We start from the raw sequence: 18986 nt of genomic DNA on the forward strand, positions 1-18986 counted from the left end.
TTCTTTTGCATCAGCATTAATTATAAAAATCTATATAAATTGTCTTTCACAAAGCCAAGAGTAATACACAAGGAATTTTCTTTTGAGGACTGCTGTAGTGAAGCAATAAGATTTAGAAATCTTTATAAACAAATTATTCATTTATATTATGTTATGCTATAGATAAGCAAATCTATAGTGTAACCTTAAAGACAAGGTAATAAAAGGGAAGTAAATCAAGTTTCTATTAATACAAATCGATTCTCCTATAAAATAACAGATTAGATTTAGAATATTAGAAAGGAAAATAAGTCCTTTTCAAAATAACAGATCCAAAAAAAATGAGTTTCAGTGTGTTTCTTCTTAACAGACTGTTCACTGGTCAACATATACCATTGCCAAACACACTATTCTGTGGAAAGGAAGGAAGGTTCCACTACTCTCGTTATATGCCGCAGCGGGTAAATCCAAGTGTGAAACCCTCTTTGAAGTCAGCAGGCATTCTTTGCTTCAAATAATTCTGAAAGGATTTAGAAGCCCGATAGGATTAAAGCTTGGAAAAAAGAGGAAAAAAATCAGCTCAACCTTAACTGTAAATAAAAGAAAACATGGTGAGAAGGGAGAAGGGAAACTCAGATGCAACAATTGCTACAGTGGTAAATCTGCCTTATTTAGTATTAACAGGGAAAAGAGACTCACTAATGAAGGTATACAAGAAGGAACCAGTGAAAAATATCTTAAAAACCAAAATGGAGCAACCTCACGAAATTGGGTGCTTTGAAAAAATATTTTTAAACCAAGTATTTTTAATCCAAATCAATCTGATATATTATGTTCTCTCTGATTCACTCCAACCTCTTTCCTGCTCTAGTTACTGCAATAGCCTCCTAACTGATCTACCTGCTTCTATCCTGGCTCTCCTAAATGATCCATTTAAAAGGTAGATAATGTCCTTCTCTGCTCCAAACCCTCCCATGGTTTCCCATCTTGCTGGGAGTAAAAGCCCAAGTCCTGGGAATGGCCTACAAAGTCCTATCTGATTTGTCTCCCTCTAAACCTCATGTCCTGTTGCTCTCTGACCTTGTGCAATCCACTCCAGCCACACCGGCCTTCTTGCTGTCCCTCCAATACACTGCACAATTCCTCTAGACCTGGCACTTGGCTGTTCCTTCTGCCTGGCAAGCTCTCCTCCCATGTGCCAACATGGCTCACAAACTGACTCTCTTCAGGCCTGTGTCTATCACTTTTTCAATCAGGCCTTTCCTTACCTACCCAATTGCAAAAGCAACGCCCCCCCCCCCAAAACACTGCAAAAAAGAATGTCTATATGTATATAACTGAGTCACTTTGCTGTACAGCAGACATTGGCATAACATTGTAAATCAACTTCAATAAAAACAACAAACTATGGCAACCTCCTTCCCTACTTAGTTTTCCTCCATTAAATTATCACTATCTAACATACTAATGTTTCATTTATTTATTTTATCTCTCTTCCACCACAAGAAACTCAGCTCCATGAAAACAAGGATTTGGGCCTGATTGTTTACTACAGATCCCCAGTGCTTAAAACAGAGCCTGAAATCCAGTAGATGCTTAGTTAATATTTGTCAAATGAATAGATGTAATTTCTGTCTATATTTTGTCAGATGAGCACTACCTTCTCATTAGGTATATGCACCTTGCTGTTCTATGATTCTTTATATGGGCATGGAAGCTTTGCTTTGAATTTCTATCTTGTCTTTTCAAATACTGTTGGTTAAGCTAAGGACTGTCACAGGAGTGGTCTCTTAACTATCTAGAAAGACCTAGACTAGAACAAGAAAACACTTTTGTGTCTTCATTTTGGAGACCTTTCCAGGTATGTCTTCATTTTTTCTTTATGCTTCCCCACCTCCTAATTTTCCTGACTCCATGAACACATTACTGAATACCTAAGAAATCTAACTGGATATCCACTCTCTGGACTTTATTTTGACTTGCCCTCCAATTCCAGATGCCCTCACCCAGTTCCATTGACTGGGTCATCTATCACGTTTTCCTTTGGTGAAGTGGACTCAATTAATTCTGTCTGACTATCATAGGTCGTTGGAGGAGTAGGCAAAGCAATAAGCAGGTTATAGATCCTAGGGCATTCACCTGCCCCAATTTACTTATGTGGCCACAGTAATTGTAGAGCTCACAGGAAACAAGGCATTTCAAATTATAGTCTACTTGGGACTTCCCTGGTGGTGCAGTGGTTAAGAATCCGCCTGCCAATGCAGGGGATATGGGTTCGAGCCCTGGTCCAGGAAGATCCCACATGCCACGGAGCAACTAAGCCCGTGCGCCACAACTACCGAGCCTGCACTCTAGGGCCCACAAGCCACAACTACTGAAGCCCGTGTGCCTAGAGCCCGTGCTCCTCAACAAGAGAAGCCACCACAATGAGAAGCCTGCGCACCACAACAAAGAGTAGACCCGGCTCACCGCAACTAGAGAAAGCCCATGTGCAGCAACGAAGACCCAACACAGCCAAAAATAAATAAATTTATTAAAAAAAAAACTATAGTCTACTTAATTGTAAACATATATAACTATTGCTTTCTATGTGTAACAACTACCTAGCTAAAGAATTTAAGAATAGTATTTTGAGTCTAGTTTTCATCTAGTAACGTCTGTATTGATAGAGACTTTTGAAGTCATTCAAGTCACAGTTAATATCCCTGACATTTATTTGCATTTATAAGCATTTATATTTGCATATATAAATGCATTTATAATTGCATTTATAAGCAACTCTGAACTCCTGAAGTATACTTGACTCTTCTTTTATCCACGTTATGGCAGAGCTGTGATTATGATAATCGCTATGCTTTAAAATCACAGGGTGAACAGCAACTAGGGAGCTCATCTGGTTTATCTCTAGCAGAACATAATCTGAATCATGCAGTCTGGTTTGTTGGTTTTTTTCAAGACTTTTGGAGAAGAGACACAATAATTTTTTCTACATATAGTTTGAAGATCAGAGATGAGGGGTTTTTTAGGTTTCCTCTCATAATCCAGTTTTAAATTCATTTAAGTATTTCCTTGGTGTACTACAGTTTTTTACTTCTAGAAAGTAGAATGAGAAGGAACAGCTGATAAAAAGATACAAGAAGGAGCAAAGATTTAAGAAGCAAGGATGAAAGAAACCTGGCAGAGGGAAATAAAGAAGAAATATAAAAATAATTAAATGTTCCATTACTCTTTCATTTTTTTGATTTCCAAGAACCAGATTTGATCTCGTTCTTTTTTACAGACACTCACTACTTGAACACAAGGTACAAAGAGACTCAGGAATGATTAAGGAGTGCATGGTTGACTATTGGTTAACTGTGGATAAAACAAGTCCAGTTATTCATCAATAATATGTGTTCAGTCTTAATATTTTTAAATAATAATAAAAGCACATGGTAATAAAAATTCAGTCTATGTAGAGAGGTCTAAAAAGAAAAGGCAAAGTTTCCTGCCACATCTAGTCCTTTCAATCACTGTTAAAAATTCCTTTAGTAATTGTCTAGAAAGAAAAATTAAATGCATTTTCCTATATAGATATATGAATGTGTGTGGGAGGGGCGATGAGGGCTGTGCATTTAAAATTTTATTACAAAAGAATAACATACCTCCTATGTGGCAGCTTACTTTTTTCTCTTTAAAATACGTTTTGGAGACCTTTCCATGTATCTAGTCATGGAAGCTCCATGAATAAGGAAACTTTGTCTTTTTAAGCATTGTACTCCCAATGCCTAGAACAAAGGTCTCACAAATACTTTTTCTCCAGAAAAAATGTGTTAGGTAAATGAATGAATAAATTAGAAAATAAGAAAAACAACTTCATTGTTTTGAGCAAAGGCATAATATTGCATTATTTAAATGTACCAGAAGTTTCTAGTCTGTTATTGATGAACATTTAGAATATTTTCAGATTTTTGGCTATTACTGTAGTAAACATTCCTGAACCTATCTGTTAAATCTTACACGTTTATCTGTAAGTGAATCCAAGGTAATTACTTTGCATTGTACTAGTTCAGTCAATTGCATTTTTAACTTTCACATTTCCAAGTAACACTCCTAACTGGTTGCATCACTTTACACTCTTATTAAAATACAATTTTTATTCTGGGGAAAACCACAAAACCTAAATGTTTAATGTCAGAAATACACATTCATAGAAACTACATATTCTTTCATCTACAGCCTTTTAATAAAAACTGTGTCAGATGAGATCTAAAAAAACTGAAAATCCTTGTGGCCTTGCTCAGCACTAGGGACATCCTTTTTCTCAAGGACAAAGTACTTGTTCCTTCTGGCCAGCTTTTTGGAACTTGGCCAAAATTCATGGCTAACTGCTTCCTTTGTATATTCTAATAATAAGATATAATTCTATTAGTGTCTTTTTGTAAAAAGCTCAATAACTGCACCTTTGTCAAATATAAATAATGGTTCAAGAGCATGCACATGTCATTGAGAAAGTATTTATACAAAGGAAACAGGTAGCAGTCCTGTAGAAGTGCTTGAAATTCTATCTCTCGGGCTTTCACATGGATTCCACTGCCTATTGACATTAAAATAAGAAAAGTAACCTATATGCAGAAAGAAGGTTGTATTCACATTAACATTCATGAAGGCTGAGCAGCTTGAGCCCTACACATCAAGTAGGGAATATATCCTTTGTTTACCGATGAGAAAATGTCTCAGTGATAAATGGTTACAGACAGGGGTGTCACAAGGGCAACAGCATACAGAACAGCTCCGACAAACTTAAAAAACATTTTTTTTTTAAAGTCTTCTTCTCCTCCAGTTCTTTTTGCAGATTGTGGAGCACAGTGCCTATCCCCTCAAATAAAAGAAAAATATCGCAATGCAGAATTCCTAACCTTTACTGAGGCACCTCCCAGAAAACAAAAAACACACTCTTTGAGAATAATTTGAAACAAAACTTCAAAGGTTTCATGATGCATAAATATTCAGATATTCTGAAAAGAAGTGCCCTACACCCTGCACCCTGCCTGTTTGGGTCTAAAATGTATATTGTTATAAGACAGCACGGTCGTCAAAGTGCAAAGTCTAACGTCAACACTGGGAGACGTTAGGCACATCGTTAAAACGCTTTACACTCATTTACATAAATTCAAACACATTATCATACTCATTCAGTAAATTTCTGAGAAGAATCATATATGAGGTCATGAATTTGTCATTTTTCAAACTAATATCTTATTGACTCCAAAACTGACTTGGTAGACTTTCAGTTAATTTTCAAAACAAAATAAGTTATAACTTGTAGACAGCCTTGTCTCATTGAGAATAGGAAGCCTGGAACCAGGGCTCGAGGGCAATTACTTCCCGGGGCCTAACTCTAGGTGGCTCACTTTCCTCACCTAAAAACACAAAGGCTGAAACAACTGTCTCCCGCAGCCCAAGGGTTTTTTCTCCAGCATTTTGTCTTTTCTGCAGGAGTCTAGAGGATTCAGCAGGAAGAGTTAGAAGCACAGAACAATCTAAAACATGGATGTCGATACTATGCTTTGGGGAGTCCTTCCCCATCACACAGAAACCTCCAGATGCAGAGCAAGAGGAAATGCACAACAGCCGCCGACAAATCCCCTGCTAGCACCTCCCCACTCAGTGTTTTCCAGCCAGCCTTTGCCAGCACTGTGCGAACGAAGGACAAAGGCGCAGCCGGAAGGTCGCCCCGGGCCGCCGGGTTAGCCCCGAGCCTTGGCCCTGGACCTATTACTTACTGGGGATGACGGGGCGGGGCCCAAGGGGAGGAGTCAGGGGCGGGGCTGGAACCGGACCCTACTCCTGGGCTGCGGCGGAATCTCTGCGTCTGCGCGCCCGCGTAGGCCTGTGGTTGGGAAGCCCCAGGTTCTAGGCTCGCCCCCGCGCCCCGGCCTCCGCCTCCTCCAGGTCCCTTCCCACCTCCGCCCACTTGACGCGATGACGCACGGCAGGTTTGCGGACGTGGCGGCGGCGCACTGCACGAAAAGGCCGAGACGTTGGCGGCGGCGGTGACGGTCTACAGGGGCAGCCAAAAACGGAGGCTCGGCCATGAACTGGCCCGGGACGGCCTCCCCAGCGGCGGCGGCGGACTTGGTAGCCGTCTCCTCGTTGAGTCCCGCCTGCTAACGGGACAGGTAAAGATCGCGGTGAGAGGTCGGGGGTGGCCGGGTCCCGGCCGGTGGGGTTGGGCCCCAGCTGCACCCTCGCTGGAGGCGGCGCGGACCCCGCGGCCGCAGATGTGGCGAGGCACCTGGTTGGGGCTTGGACCCCAGCCCGCGTTGAAGAGACTCCGAGGCAGGGGAGACCTTCGAGACCAGCTCCACCAAAGCCCCTTGTTACACTGTCGGGGAAACTGAGGCTCAGAGGAAGGACTCCTACTTGCCCCAATCCCGGAGCAGCGCATTTCCCACCTAGACACACTACATTTCTCCTACAACTTCGTGTCTCTGTTGAATATTCGTTGACAGCATCTCGTCCACATCGTCCAAGTGTGATGGTGTAAGATAGAGATCTGACATTTAATTCTCGCAGGGGTAACAGGGAAAGAAAAAACAAGACGTGTGGGAAGGAGGAGGGAAGTTAAGTTTTTAGAAACTGAATTGGCCCTGGCAGGTACAGTCCCTGTGATACTGTCCCAGTGCTGAACTGGATTGTGACCTGTGGCCCTTTTATTGCTCTCTGCTTAAGGAATGTCAAAGCGAAACACCCAGCAGCATTTATGCAGCACGAAGGCGTTTGGGAAATCATTTTCAGTCAGAAAGTGAGCTGATGAGTGCTTCAACACGGTATCCATTGTGTTACTCTTGTCATCTACGTAGCATGCAGGCTTGTTTTAGTTTTCTGAAGGGGGTATTTGTGCTTTTTTTTTCCTGCCTTACGATAATTATGACAGGTGAAGAGAATTCAACCAGATGACTTGAATACTGGGTACTTTCTTATCTCTGTATACTTGGCTCAGATAATTATATGCCTGGGCCAGAGTCTACCTTTTCGCGTCAATTAGGGACACAACCAATTCTTGATTATTCAGAAACAGACTACACAGTTTGCGGCATTCTACTGCCTGCGTTTCATTCCAAGCGGAGTGAAGAGATCGTGAAACAGATGACATTCTAGTCTTTAAATATTATTTAGCAACATATCATGGAGAGACGTTGATATAAGTATCTAAAATGGCTTTGGGGCATTGCTCAGTGAATTTCAGCTGTTCTAAGCCAGTTTGGGGTTCTAAGACCAAATTATCAGGGGAAAAACGTCTAAAGGGCAGCATAACTGAGTCAGTATAGCCATGGGTAAATCGCTGTATATTAAGTGGTTCATAACTTTTTAAACTTTTTGAGAATATGAAAACAATAAATATTATCCTCAGAAAAATGTAAATATGTATAAAATTTTGCCTAGGAATCCACAGGATTCACAGACATTCCCTACATTAAAGACAGGAAAGACTGTAAAATAAGTGGAAATTATCTGTTTTAGATGAAGGTGAGATACTCTACTCTTTCAACTTTTTTGAGAACAGAATAAAAATAAAGCATCCTTAATTTATTATGGTATTAAAACAAGTTTAATCTTTAAGCTTGTTAGAGTTGTCACTTGTTAGAATTCCTTGAAGGAACAGGTGTGACTTTAAAACTGCTTTTAAGATGTAAAATGTGGTAGCTTTCTTTAGTTTGGTGGCTGTTGAGTTAGGAATTCCAGTTCAATAAATAATGTAGCTCTTGGGGGGACAGGTGAAATTATCGACTTAATATATAGCTATTAGTTATTTATGTTATCTGAATAGAAACCTTTGAGTTTTTGAAGCATTACAGTGTTGCCACAGAACAGAGTCAGAAACTGGTTTTCAAGGGTTCTATTCAATGATATGAAATAGTTCCCAAAATTTTAAAGTATGTCCCGACATAGAGAGTATGTAATCTATTGTCATGTATATTACAAACTCAGACTTTTGGAGTTGGTCTTTTTCGATTTTTTTCTCTTTCACCTGGTACTTGTCCATAGTATTCACAACTGGCTTTGATACATCATTTAGTCTTGGCTTCTATGGCACAACATTTTCTTGGTTTCCTCCTCCTCTGAACACTTCTTTTCGTCTTTGCAGTCTGATTTTCCTTCGTCTAGGTACTAAATATAGCAGTTCTTCAAGGGTCAGTCTTGGACCCTCTTATTCTGCGTGCACGCTCTCTCTTCCTCCCTCCCTCTCTCCCTCTCTCCCTCTCTCCCTCTCTCTCTGTCTCTCTCTCTCTCTCTGTAATCTCATCTACACAGCTTCAGTTTCCACCTATGTGCAGATGAGTCATGAAATTATATCACCCAGACCTTTCTGAATTTGACCACATAGACCACTTGACTACCTGACATTCTTTTTGGTTGTCTTAAAGGAATTTACAGTCAGCGTCACCAAGCCCCCCCGCCCCCACCAAGCTCTTTTTACAGTGTTCCACATCTTAGAGAATGGCACTACCATTTACTCAGGGATGCAAATCACAAGTCTTGGTGTGATCCTTAACTAACTTCTTCTCTTTATATCTGAGCCACATCATTAAGCCTTAAGTATTTTATCTCCCCAAATTCCTCTTACGACCTCTCTACTCTCCATCTTTCACAATAATTGAGGATAATCTACTATCCTTTCTTATGTGAACAATTAATATGAAGCTAAAACTGTGAATGTGGTAATAGTTTTGTATGTTCTTGTATTGTTTTTTGTTTTTAACATTGACAGACTTTATGGGGGTGGGGATCTGGTTTCCACCTGGGATCCTACCCTCTTAATATAGATAAGAAGGGATTTAGAAACCTTTGTACAGTATCTATTCTGGGCCCCCAGGGCAGGAAGGGGGTGATTGCTGGGTGGGCGGGCTGGAAGGGTGGAGGCAGGGCCCTTACCACCTGCATGCCCACATCCACCCTGAACATGAGGGTGGGGTGAGATGCTCTGGGAGGGATGAGGGAGTCCCCAGGCTAGGGGCAAGCTGGCAGCAGGGGCTGTGACAGGTAGCCATAGCTTCAGCAGCACTTGGCACCACAGTTGCAGGGCAGCTTGTTGCTGGCATCGTCAGTGGTGCACTTGTAGTCATAGGTGAGCTCCTCACCATGCAGGGTGCAGTGCAGGGTAGGTGAAGATGATGATGGGCTTCTGGCCCTCTACGTGGGTGACTTGAGAGAAGCAGTTGGGCTCACAGGAGTGGTTGATGACACGGGCAGCATTACCATGCATCGTGGCATCCCCACATCAAAGTCATCCATTCGGAACATGTAGCACCCAGTGCCCTTCCCATCGGAGAACTTCTGCCGCTTATTGTTCTTTTTTAATGAGGATAGATTAACTTGATGAAGGTGAGTTGAGAGTGAGTACACTTAGGTCAGCTCTCATCTCGGTCAGTCTTAAGATGTCTTTTCTTAAGTAGAAATGAATGTAGAACTTATAATCTGTTCACAATCTTTATAGACCATAAATTGAGTTTCATGGGGACTTTGGTAAGTTAAAGTTTGGTGAAAAGCTGCCAGGGAAGAAAAATCCCTGGTTGAGAGCAAAATTATGACCTGTATAGAAGGTACATACTATACTAAATAAAAATACTGAAATCAGCGTGATCCAGGGAAGTAGGTAGGGAGTTCAAAAGACAGTTCAATCCCATGGAACTTAAAATGCAGAACAACTCAGAAAGTTTGGGGTTCATAAAAATGTTGTGTGTGCACATATAAAACATATACTTTGATTCTATCAGATCTGTAAATTGTATATATGATCACACGTTTTTAAGACATAATACAAAATTATTTCTGTAATTTTCTTCACATCCTCAGAATGGGGAAACTTAATTTTTTGACCTAAAAAAACATAGCAATTTGCCCTTGTTAAAATGTAATCATCACCATGTTTTGTGATATATGGTCTATAAGAATGGATTACTTCTTCCTCCCATCCCATTGTCTCCATTGCCAAATACGTTCATTGTACTTCAACAACTATAAAACTTGAACCTAAAACCATTCTTTAAAAAACAAAAGATAAAGTGTCCTGAATATAAGATTCATGTAAATTAGTCAAATGGATCAGCTACATTCCAAAGTTTTCTCTGCCTTCTTTCCCTACCAGATTTTGACATTATGGCAGGGAGGCATCAGAATCGTAGTTTTCCTCTTCCAGGAGTTCATTCAAGTGGTCAAGTACATGCATTTGGAAATTGTACAGACAATGATATGTTGGAGGAGGATGCTGAAGTGTATGAGCTTCGATCCAGAGGAAAAGAAAAAATCCGAAGAAGTACATCAAAAGATAGACTTGATGACATTATAGTATTAACAAAAGATATACAGGAAGGAGACACTTTAAATGCAATAGCCCTTCAATACTGTTGTACGGTAAGTTTTAATTTGATTTTGCATAATGCAGCCCCAAGTAAACTATTCGTTCATAGCACAAAATTGAAATAAATTCTGTGCCCTTTTATCTTGTATTCCCCCCCACCCACTTTTTTGTCTTTTCACAGAAATCAGTATCATGTTGGTGGATGTTAACTTTTTAAATTTTTAAGTGAATACTTGAATTTCTGTTTATTTCTAAATCATGATTCTATTTTCAGATTGAAAAACACTCAAATGTGTTTATTTTTCTCCTTATTCAAGTTGTAAGGGAATGTAGAAATATATAAGGAAAGTTTTTTTCCTGCCCCAATTTCCTGAGATAACACACGTTGGTGTATTTCTTTCCATACGTTTTTTGGGGGGAGATATATATGTGTATAGTGATTTTTTAAAAATTGGTTTATATTATACCTATTACTCTGCAAGTTGCCTTTGACTTTTTCATTTCTTAGTATACCATGGATATCCCTCATAGCCTTATAGATCTAACTCATTATTTTATGTAGCTATATGATGTTGCATAGTATGGATGTACCATAATTATTAAGTTGTTCTCTTACTCATTGATAAGATTTTCTCCATGTTTTGCATTGTGCAGTGAATATCATCACAACTGGTACCTTATTTCTGTGAAATAGATTCTCAAAAGTGGGATTTATAGATGAAAGGTATATTTTTTATTTTACTAGGCATTAAACTCTGTTTAAATCCATTTAATGTCTGTGTCATGTCCATTTTGTATCCATAGCATGGAATCTATTTTCATGTAAACACATTGATATGGAAACTGTTGATATCTTTCATTTTCAAACTTTTTATTCTCATGCTTCCAAAAGAATTTTGAAATGTATATACTGTGTACCTCCTTGCACCTTTTAAAGTGAACATCTTAAATACATCCTGACTTAAAGTAGTTATAAAGGATTTAATTTCCAGAATGTTGTCAATATTGATATTTAAAAATAAGACTATTAGAATATTCTTTAAATATATGCATGGAATCCTAAATACCACCAGGATTTGCTACCTAAAATTATTCATTTAAAATATATATATGAGCTCTTTTTTTAGTAGCATGAAATTTTATATTTAAAAATTTTTTATATATTTAAAATTTTTTTCTCCTTGATTAATATTTTCATCCCCCCCAAAATCTTTCATAGTATAAAATATTTTTATCTTGAAAACCTTTTATTGATTACCTGTCATAGTTCTCTCCAATAGAAACACACACATATATTGATAAATTTATATATATATATTATTTAATTTTAAAGTCTCTGATGACCATGAGGTTCTATGTATTATTTTTCCTGAATAATTATTGCAATTATTCACAATTGATCAAAACAAACATTATAAATTTTAATTTAAATGTTTAATAAATATTTTATTGAAATGCATTTCTTGATGAGGTAAGAAAGCTGGGTTTGGGTTTTTTTTTTGTGACTTGTTCATGTATGGCAACATTATTTATTGTTAAATCAGAAAATATCTGATTTCATTCTTTAATGCAAATAAAATTGTTAATATGTGTTCTGTAGAGAAATAAGACCACTGAGAAATAAATTATAGAATGTGCTTTAGAAGGATGATAATGGAAAGTAATCAAGACTTTAAAATTAGGGGCAAGACTGAAAATATCAAGGTGAAGATCCAAGAGAAGAGTGTGGTCCAGCAGCTTTATTAGAGAAAGACATTAGTTTTCTTTTAATGAGCCTAGAAAATTTTCTTAGAAAAAGAGAAATTTGAAGTGCCATCTGAATGATTAAAAATAGATCATATTTCCAATGAAGTGAGAAGGAGAAAGTATTTCAGGCATGACAGTGATGTGGAGATTTCAAGGAGGAAATAAGGCGGACAACGGAGGAAGTTTAATAGCTGTTTCAGAAATGAGTGACACAGACTAGGATGAAGTGATTTAATATAACTGAGGGAAAGTTTGATATATAGTAAGAGAACATCATTGTAAGATTTTAACAAGAGTGCTGCAGAATGGGGTGGTGGGGGGCGGGAACCTGCTGGTGAATTAGAGGGAATCCAAGAAAGAAGTTACTGGAAGATGATCCAATGAATATGATTCAGGCTTAGGCTAAAATATTTATAGTAAAGAAGAGAAGAAGCCAATAGAAAATGTATTGGGGGGGAAATCACAGGGTGTATCTGCTGTTTCCTTAATTAAAATGAAGAGTGATGAAAGGCAGCTGAACGTTAGGGAAAAGATGGCATTGGCCACAATAATGGGAAAATTGATACAGCAGAGATAGGGAGTTAAGCAGTGCTCCCTTTTGACAGAACTCAACTAGCAAAAAAAAGATTAACCTTACAAGAGGATTTATCATTTAAAAATATGGTAATTAGTGCTATATTCCACTTGTAAATATTCAGCCTTAGGAATTATTAAAAACATGCCTGTTATAAAACAGTGATAAGAGGAACAAAAAGCTCAAGGTTACATTTGGAATCCTAAATGTAACCAAGGAAGTTAGCATAACAGAGAAAATATTATAGGGATATTTAGAGAGATAACCTAGTTAGATGCTAAACCTTGGAAACCTGGTTCAGAAAGATTATTGAGTAGTTATTAGTCAGAATACACAATACCAGGCAAAAGAGCATTTAAAGAGAATAGGATCAGGCTTTGGGGTTTGTCAGTGAATCTTCATTTGCCTTAAAAGAGTCTCAAGGTAGTAAAATGACAAAGCACCCTTTAACATTACACTCTCATCTCCAAGTTACTGTTCAGTCCTCTCTCCCTTTTCTTCCCACACATACACTTCAAAGGAATTGATTTTTCCAATAAGAACTCTCATTCTTCATCAGTAATATGCAGTTAATCCAGGTCACTACTACCTCTTAAAAACCCTGTCTGACAACCTGGATTCTGCAGGTTTCTGACTTTCCTACTATTAAAATTTAATAACAGCTAACATTTACATAACATACTGTGTGTCACTACTGTAGATGTTCTTTGGACATTTTAATACATTAATCTTCACAGTAATCCTATGTGGTAGGTAGTATTATTACTGTCATTTTACATATGTGAAACTGATTTGCAGACAGGTTAAACAACTTGCCCCAAATCATACAGCTAGAAAGTGTCAGGACCATGCTTCAAACCCAGATAGTCTGTGCTTTTAACCACCATCATATAGTGCTTTCCTGGGCACTGTTTCTTAATCTCCTTTGTGGATTTCTCTTAACTCAGCATACCCCTCAAATGTTGGCATTCCTCAGGGATCTTTCCTATGTTACCTTTTTCTCCTAGACTTTTTCTAGTGAATCTACTCTTGTGACTTCAATTACCATTTTTGCTGGTAATCCACAAATCTATATCTCTAGCTGAGATCATTCTTCTGAATTTCAGGCATACATTTATAACTGCCTTTGGACATCTTCCACTTGGCACATTTCAAGCACCTCAAAGTCAACATGTGTGAAATCTGCGTTCATTCTCTTTTATCCCTCTACAGTGTTCCATAATCTCAGTGAGTGACATCATTATCCATCGAGTTGGCCAAGCCAGAAATCTAAGTTTTATCCTAGACTCACTTTACCTCTCTGATATCAATCAGGTGATAAATGATCAGTGCTTGGTTTACAGCATTGATGGAAATGGTGGATTAATAACTTAAAGGCAGTTGGAGAGCCTGGCATAGTAATTGGTAACTTGAGAAACACTCTCCTGCTCCCCTTACAATGGCAGGTGGAGAGAACATGTAGACAGGTTGAGGACTATATAAAATGTATAAGGAAAGCTTATAAAAATGGCTGATCTGGGGGATAGTTGAATAATGCATTTACACCAGAGGTTTGGGGAAAAATGGCTTCAGGGGACAAATGAAGGAGACAAATTATCATATTTTATCAATTCTAAGGTGTATTTTTTTTACACATTTTAACATCTTTGAAGTTAGAATGGTGGCGTCTTCAATATTTGGTGGGTTTTTTTTTTTACCTTAATGATACATAAAATAATGGCACATCTTAGAGTGGATTGCATCTTGGTTTTGATAAAATATGGTACTTTTAGTTCGGTAAGTTGACATTTGCCTATACTCTAATCACCACATTAGAAGAAGGAACGTAAGTATCTGTAATCCTTCCTTCACAAATTGTTTACAAGCGGCAGAAGTATGATATTTGCGCATGATATAGAAAGAGAAATACCAAAAGATCCTAGAATCTACTTAAATAGCTAGGATTAGTGTTAATATTGATAATATGTGGGTGATTATAGAATGTAATTGGTGATTTCTTAAGACTGGTAGATCAAGAATGGTATAGAACTGTTATCCACAAATAATATAAAATCCTCTCTGGATGTGGTAACTTACTACTTCTAATAATTAAGCTCAATTTTTTTTCCCTCCAAAAGTAACTGGGATGAATGAATATTACTACTTCTATTTTGATTTAGAATTTAGTTGAATTTTGCTTTTTTTTTCTTTACAGGTAGCAGATATCAAGAGGGTTAACAATCTCATCAGTGATCAAGACTTTTTTGCCCTTAGGTCTATCAAAATTCCAGTAAAAAAGTTTAGTTCATTGACTGAAACACTTTATCCTCCAAAAGGAAGACAGACTCCACGTCCTTCATCTGTCCAGTACCTTTCAGAACAACAGGAAGTTTTGTCAGCTAATGATTTTCTTTCTTCCAGTGAGTCAGCTGGTAGCTTTTTAAAAGAAGTAGACCGAGACATAGAACAAATAGTAAAATGTACAGACACCAAAAGAGAGAACCTTAATGAGGTGGTGTCTGCCTTGACAGCACAACAAGTACGTTTTGAACCTGATAACAAAAACATTCAACGTAAGGATCCTTATTATGGAGCAGACTGGGGAATAGGGTGGTGGACAGCTGTAGTGATAATGTTGATAGTAGGCATAATAACGCCAGTATTTTATTTGCTGTATTATGAAATTTTAGCTAAAGTGGATGTTAGTCACCATTCAACAGTGGATTCTTCACATTTGCATTCAGGAGTCACACCCCCATCACAGCAGAGAGAAATGGAAAATGAAATGGCTCCAACTAAAGGAATACCCTTTGTCCCACAAGATGACCATAAGCTTTATAGTCAATATTCTCAGTTACCTGCTGCTCGACACAAAACATAGCAGTTAGTTCAGTTACAGTGTTAGCGATCACATGTGCATCTGGAATTTGGTGGGTGAATCAGTTATATTAAATAACCACTTCAAAGGCAGAATTTAGGGAGATTGAAGATGCTTTGTTTTTCACCTTTTTTTTTTGTTTGTTTTTTGGAGCCATTTACAAATGGATTGAGTATAAAATCCCTACAGTTGCTAGTTGTTGATTCTGAAAGCAGTACATCTGTATATCTCTTTTATCAATGCTTAAAGCAGAAATGAATTTAAATATGTGTCTCGGAAGTTCCTGGAAAATGCATTTTTTTCTTATTCAAGACTGGTTATGTTCAAATTTTATTTTTTAAGCAATTGTTTTTGGTTTGAGATTATTAATAGTAAATTCATTATGCAGAATAATGATAGCATCAGATGTCTGCAACTGAAGAAAATTTATTACTAACCATCAAAATATTTAGTTGCAGAAAAGTTTGATTATAAAATTATTTGATAGGACTTAAAATTTCATTTTGAAACTTAAGAAAAACCCCACATTTAGTACATACGCTATGAAAACATAAGTAGAACAGAAAGGGGAAAGAAATGTATAATGTCTGTAATAGAAGCTGAGATATATTATTATTTTTAAGCCCCCAAATTAATGTGTTAACTGTTGGGAAGTTGCCATTTGGTCACTAGAACACTGGATTATGTCAGGACCTAAAAGTTATCTTTGTCTCTGAAAGAATGCTGCCTCTGCTTCTGTGTTTTAAGTGATTATATTTGCCTCTGATGTTTGAAAGCACTTTTGTTGTTCTTTGATGAAAAGTGTTATACATGTACAGATTAGTATTAATTAGGAAATATTTCCTTACATACTGTGATAAGTTGTTGCTGTGTTACATGTAATAACATGCCTTAATTACATTTAATGCCTTATAATACTTTATGTAAACTAGTATAATTTTTAGAATTAAAATTAAGCATTATTTCAGATGGTCCGATAGGATTCATAACATAGGCTGTATAAATTTGTCTCCACCTTCACTGTCAGGCACAAGTTAATGGGATAGTAACATTTTTGTTGTCTGTCTCTGAGGTCTGTTGCAGAAAAGCAAGGGTAAAGAGACCTTCTGCATTAGCAAAAACAGACAAATTGTTTTGTATATTGATCCCTTAACCTCTGTTTTTCAAAGAGAAAATGTTCAGCTTAGGTCTTTTTTCCCTGAACTAGAGCATCAAATTGGGGAAGAGAGGCCAAAGGTGTATATGGATTGGTCAAAAGAGTGCCACTTTTAAGATCTGTATGGATCAGAGTCTGGCTAAATAAGCATTTGCATACTGATTCCATCATTTAGTTTTTAAAAGTATGTGTTTTTAAAATGCTATCAAAATGATTCATTTGGTGGAGTCTGGCTTGCCTGTTTGTGTATAATAAAGTATGTACCTTAAGATATATTATACCACCTAATTTTCTGGGCATTATTTCCTAACTTTTAATGTTTCAGCTTTTTGACCAGTCATTTTATATTTCAAACTTCAGTCTTGATACAAAGTGGGGTGAATAAATATATACGCTTAATGAGGTTTAATGTCCTTTTAGGAGCAGTGTATCATAGAAAGACAGGACAAAGGTGTCAAACATTAAAGCCCTTGCATATATTAGAGGGCCTTAGACAATTACCAAAAAGTGTTAATATGGAGGTTTGTAGCAAACTGATTTTTTGAGTTAACTCTATTAGTTTAAGATTTAAAAAATTGTTTTAATGTGCTTTGGGCATCTTGAGAAAAGTATGATCTTTCTAATTTATGCTCAGTGTTAACTTGGTCAGTTTACATTGTATTTATTAAGCCTGCTGAAAATCAAGTTTCAAGAAAGAAAATACAGATTATTTTAGGGTAGAATGGGCTAGATGTCCTTTGAAGAACTTTGTTTACATCAAATTGATGAAATTACGGAGTCAGGGATTCCTTTTTGCTAGCGGTACTTTGAAATTGTGATAGAGAAGTCTGATTTATAAAATAAGTAACTTTTTAAAAAGTAATGAGGTATACCATGTACTTGATTAAAAACCTTTTCTGTCTTGCAGAGTGTCCTATTCCTTGAAGGCAGTATAACATATCTTTATGACACAGGCAGTTTCCTTTGTCCATATATTTGAATTACATTGGGCTGGCCAAAAAGTTTGTTCGGATTTTTCCATAACATTTTACAGAAAAAACAGAGGGAACTTTTTGGCCAACCCAATATATTTTTTTACTTAATTGAATATAATTTGAATTATATATAATTCTATATATATGTATAACATATATAGAATTCTGTTATATATATAGAATTCTAGATTCTAATCCTTAAGTGTCATTTGTAAAAGAAAAATTTCTTAAGCATTTAATAGATTTAGAATAATTTTAGCTTTTAAAAAGTACTAATACATCAAAATTTGTAACAAATGCAGATTACTTTGTAAAACTTAATAAAACAAGAAAAGTTATTTGATTTTGTGGCTTTTGTGTTGAAACGCTTATTTGAATTTACTTTGAGGCTTTACATTAGAAGATATATACACACACACACATACATGCAGATGTAAAAGTAACGGAACTGTGAATCACTGCATTTGGTTCACTTAAAAAGTTGGAGTTGCAAGTGAAGAAAAACCTATTTTTAAAAAGGGCAGATTCTTAAAGTCTGGGTACAAATGGTTAAGATTGTTTCAAACTAATGGATGCCATTTAAATTAAATATTTTTTGCCATCGTATTTCTAGAAAATTACAGGATTCATGTCCCCAAAAGATATATTAAGATCAGTTATAGAGAGTCTGGTGGCCACGTTAAGAATTAGAAGACAGTAATGTTAAATTAATTTCTCCAAAGACTTTTGTTTTTTAAAGCTTATCTTTTTCTGGACTCTACTTACTTGTTCAGTGGCCTGAAGAGTTCTTTAAATGAACCATTATTTAGTCATTAGTTCTTTTTAAAGTACTACAAAAATTACCTACTTGGGAATATGAAGGATACAGTTAGAGTTTTAGAAATATCGTGAAACAAAGATCCAGTCAAAGTGTTACAGAGTAAAGGTGTAGTTTTTAGGAGTCTGTATTTAAATGGTACATTATGATGGGAATCATTCTTATTTTGAATTACAAAGTTGCTCAGGAAATCAGTATTTTCTTCCAAGTATGTGCATATTGCACTGTTAGATCATAGAAATCTGATGCTTTATTTAATTCTTTTTATGTATGCAAATTATATAAGTCTTTTGTATAATGTATTTTATACAGAAGCAGCATGGAATTGTAGAATGTTATGTTAGCATGTACATCTGTAAAACTGGTTTTTAAAACTTCTTGCCCCTCATTTTTCATATTTTAAAAGATCTGCAAAATGCAATAAAGTTTCTATTTTATTATTCAATCGAAAATGGAATCTGGTTAATTTAATTGAATAAAGCAAACCTTTTCTCCTCCTCTAACTATTAGAGATACTATGTAAGATAGACTGAATTGC

The 18986-nt window shown here is 36.7% G+C and overlaps 1 protein-coding gene across 1 annotated transcript; it reads left to right on the forward strand.

Moving 5' to 3' along the window:
- The first annotated feature begins 5890 nt into the window (after positions 1-5890).
- Positions 5891-18890, forward strand: LYSMD3 (LysM domain containing 3). The gene is made up of 3 exons (XM_060009163.1): positions 5891-6140; positions 10112-10377; positions 14839-18890. The coding sequence occupies exons 2-3, from the start codon at positions 10123-10125 to the stop codon at positions 15502-15504; spliced, it is 921 nt and encodes a 306-aa protein (XP_059865146.1). The 5' UTR covers positions 5891-6140; positions 10112-10122; the 3' UTR covers positions 15505-18890.
- The last annotated feature ends 96 nt before the right edge of the window (positions 18891-18986 follow it).

The sequence above is a fragment of the Delphinus delphis genome, chromosome 3 (genome assembly GCF_949987515.2).
Source record: "Delphinus delphis chromosome 3, mDelDel1.2, whole genome shotgun sequence".
NCBI lineage: Eukaryota > Metazoa > Chordata > Mammalia > Artiodactyla > Delphinidae > Delphinus > Delphinus delphis.

Excerpts from the sequence above, each read along its gene's own strand:
- LYSMD3 (XM_060009163.1), top strand. The coding sequence starts at position 10,123 with ATGGCAGGGAGGCATCAGAATCGTAGTTTTCCTCTTCCAGGAGTTCAT. Across the intron at positions 10,378-14,838 it reads CCCTTCAATACTGTTGTACG|GTAGCAGATATCAAGAGGGT; the intron begins GTAAGTTTTAAT and ends TTTTCTTTACAG.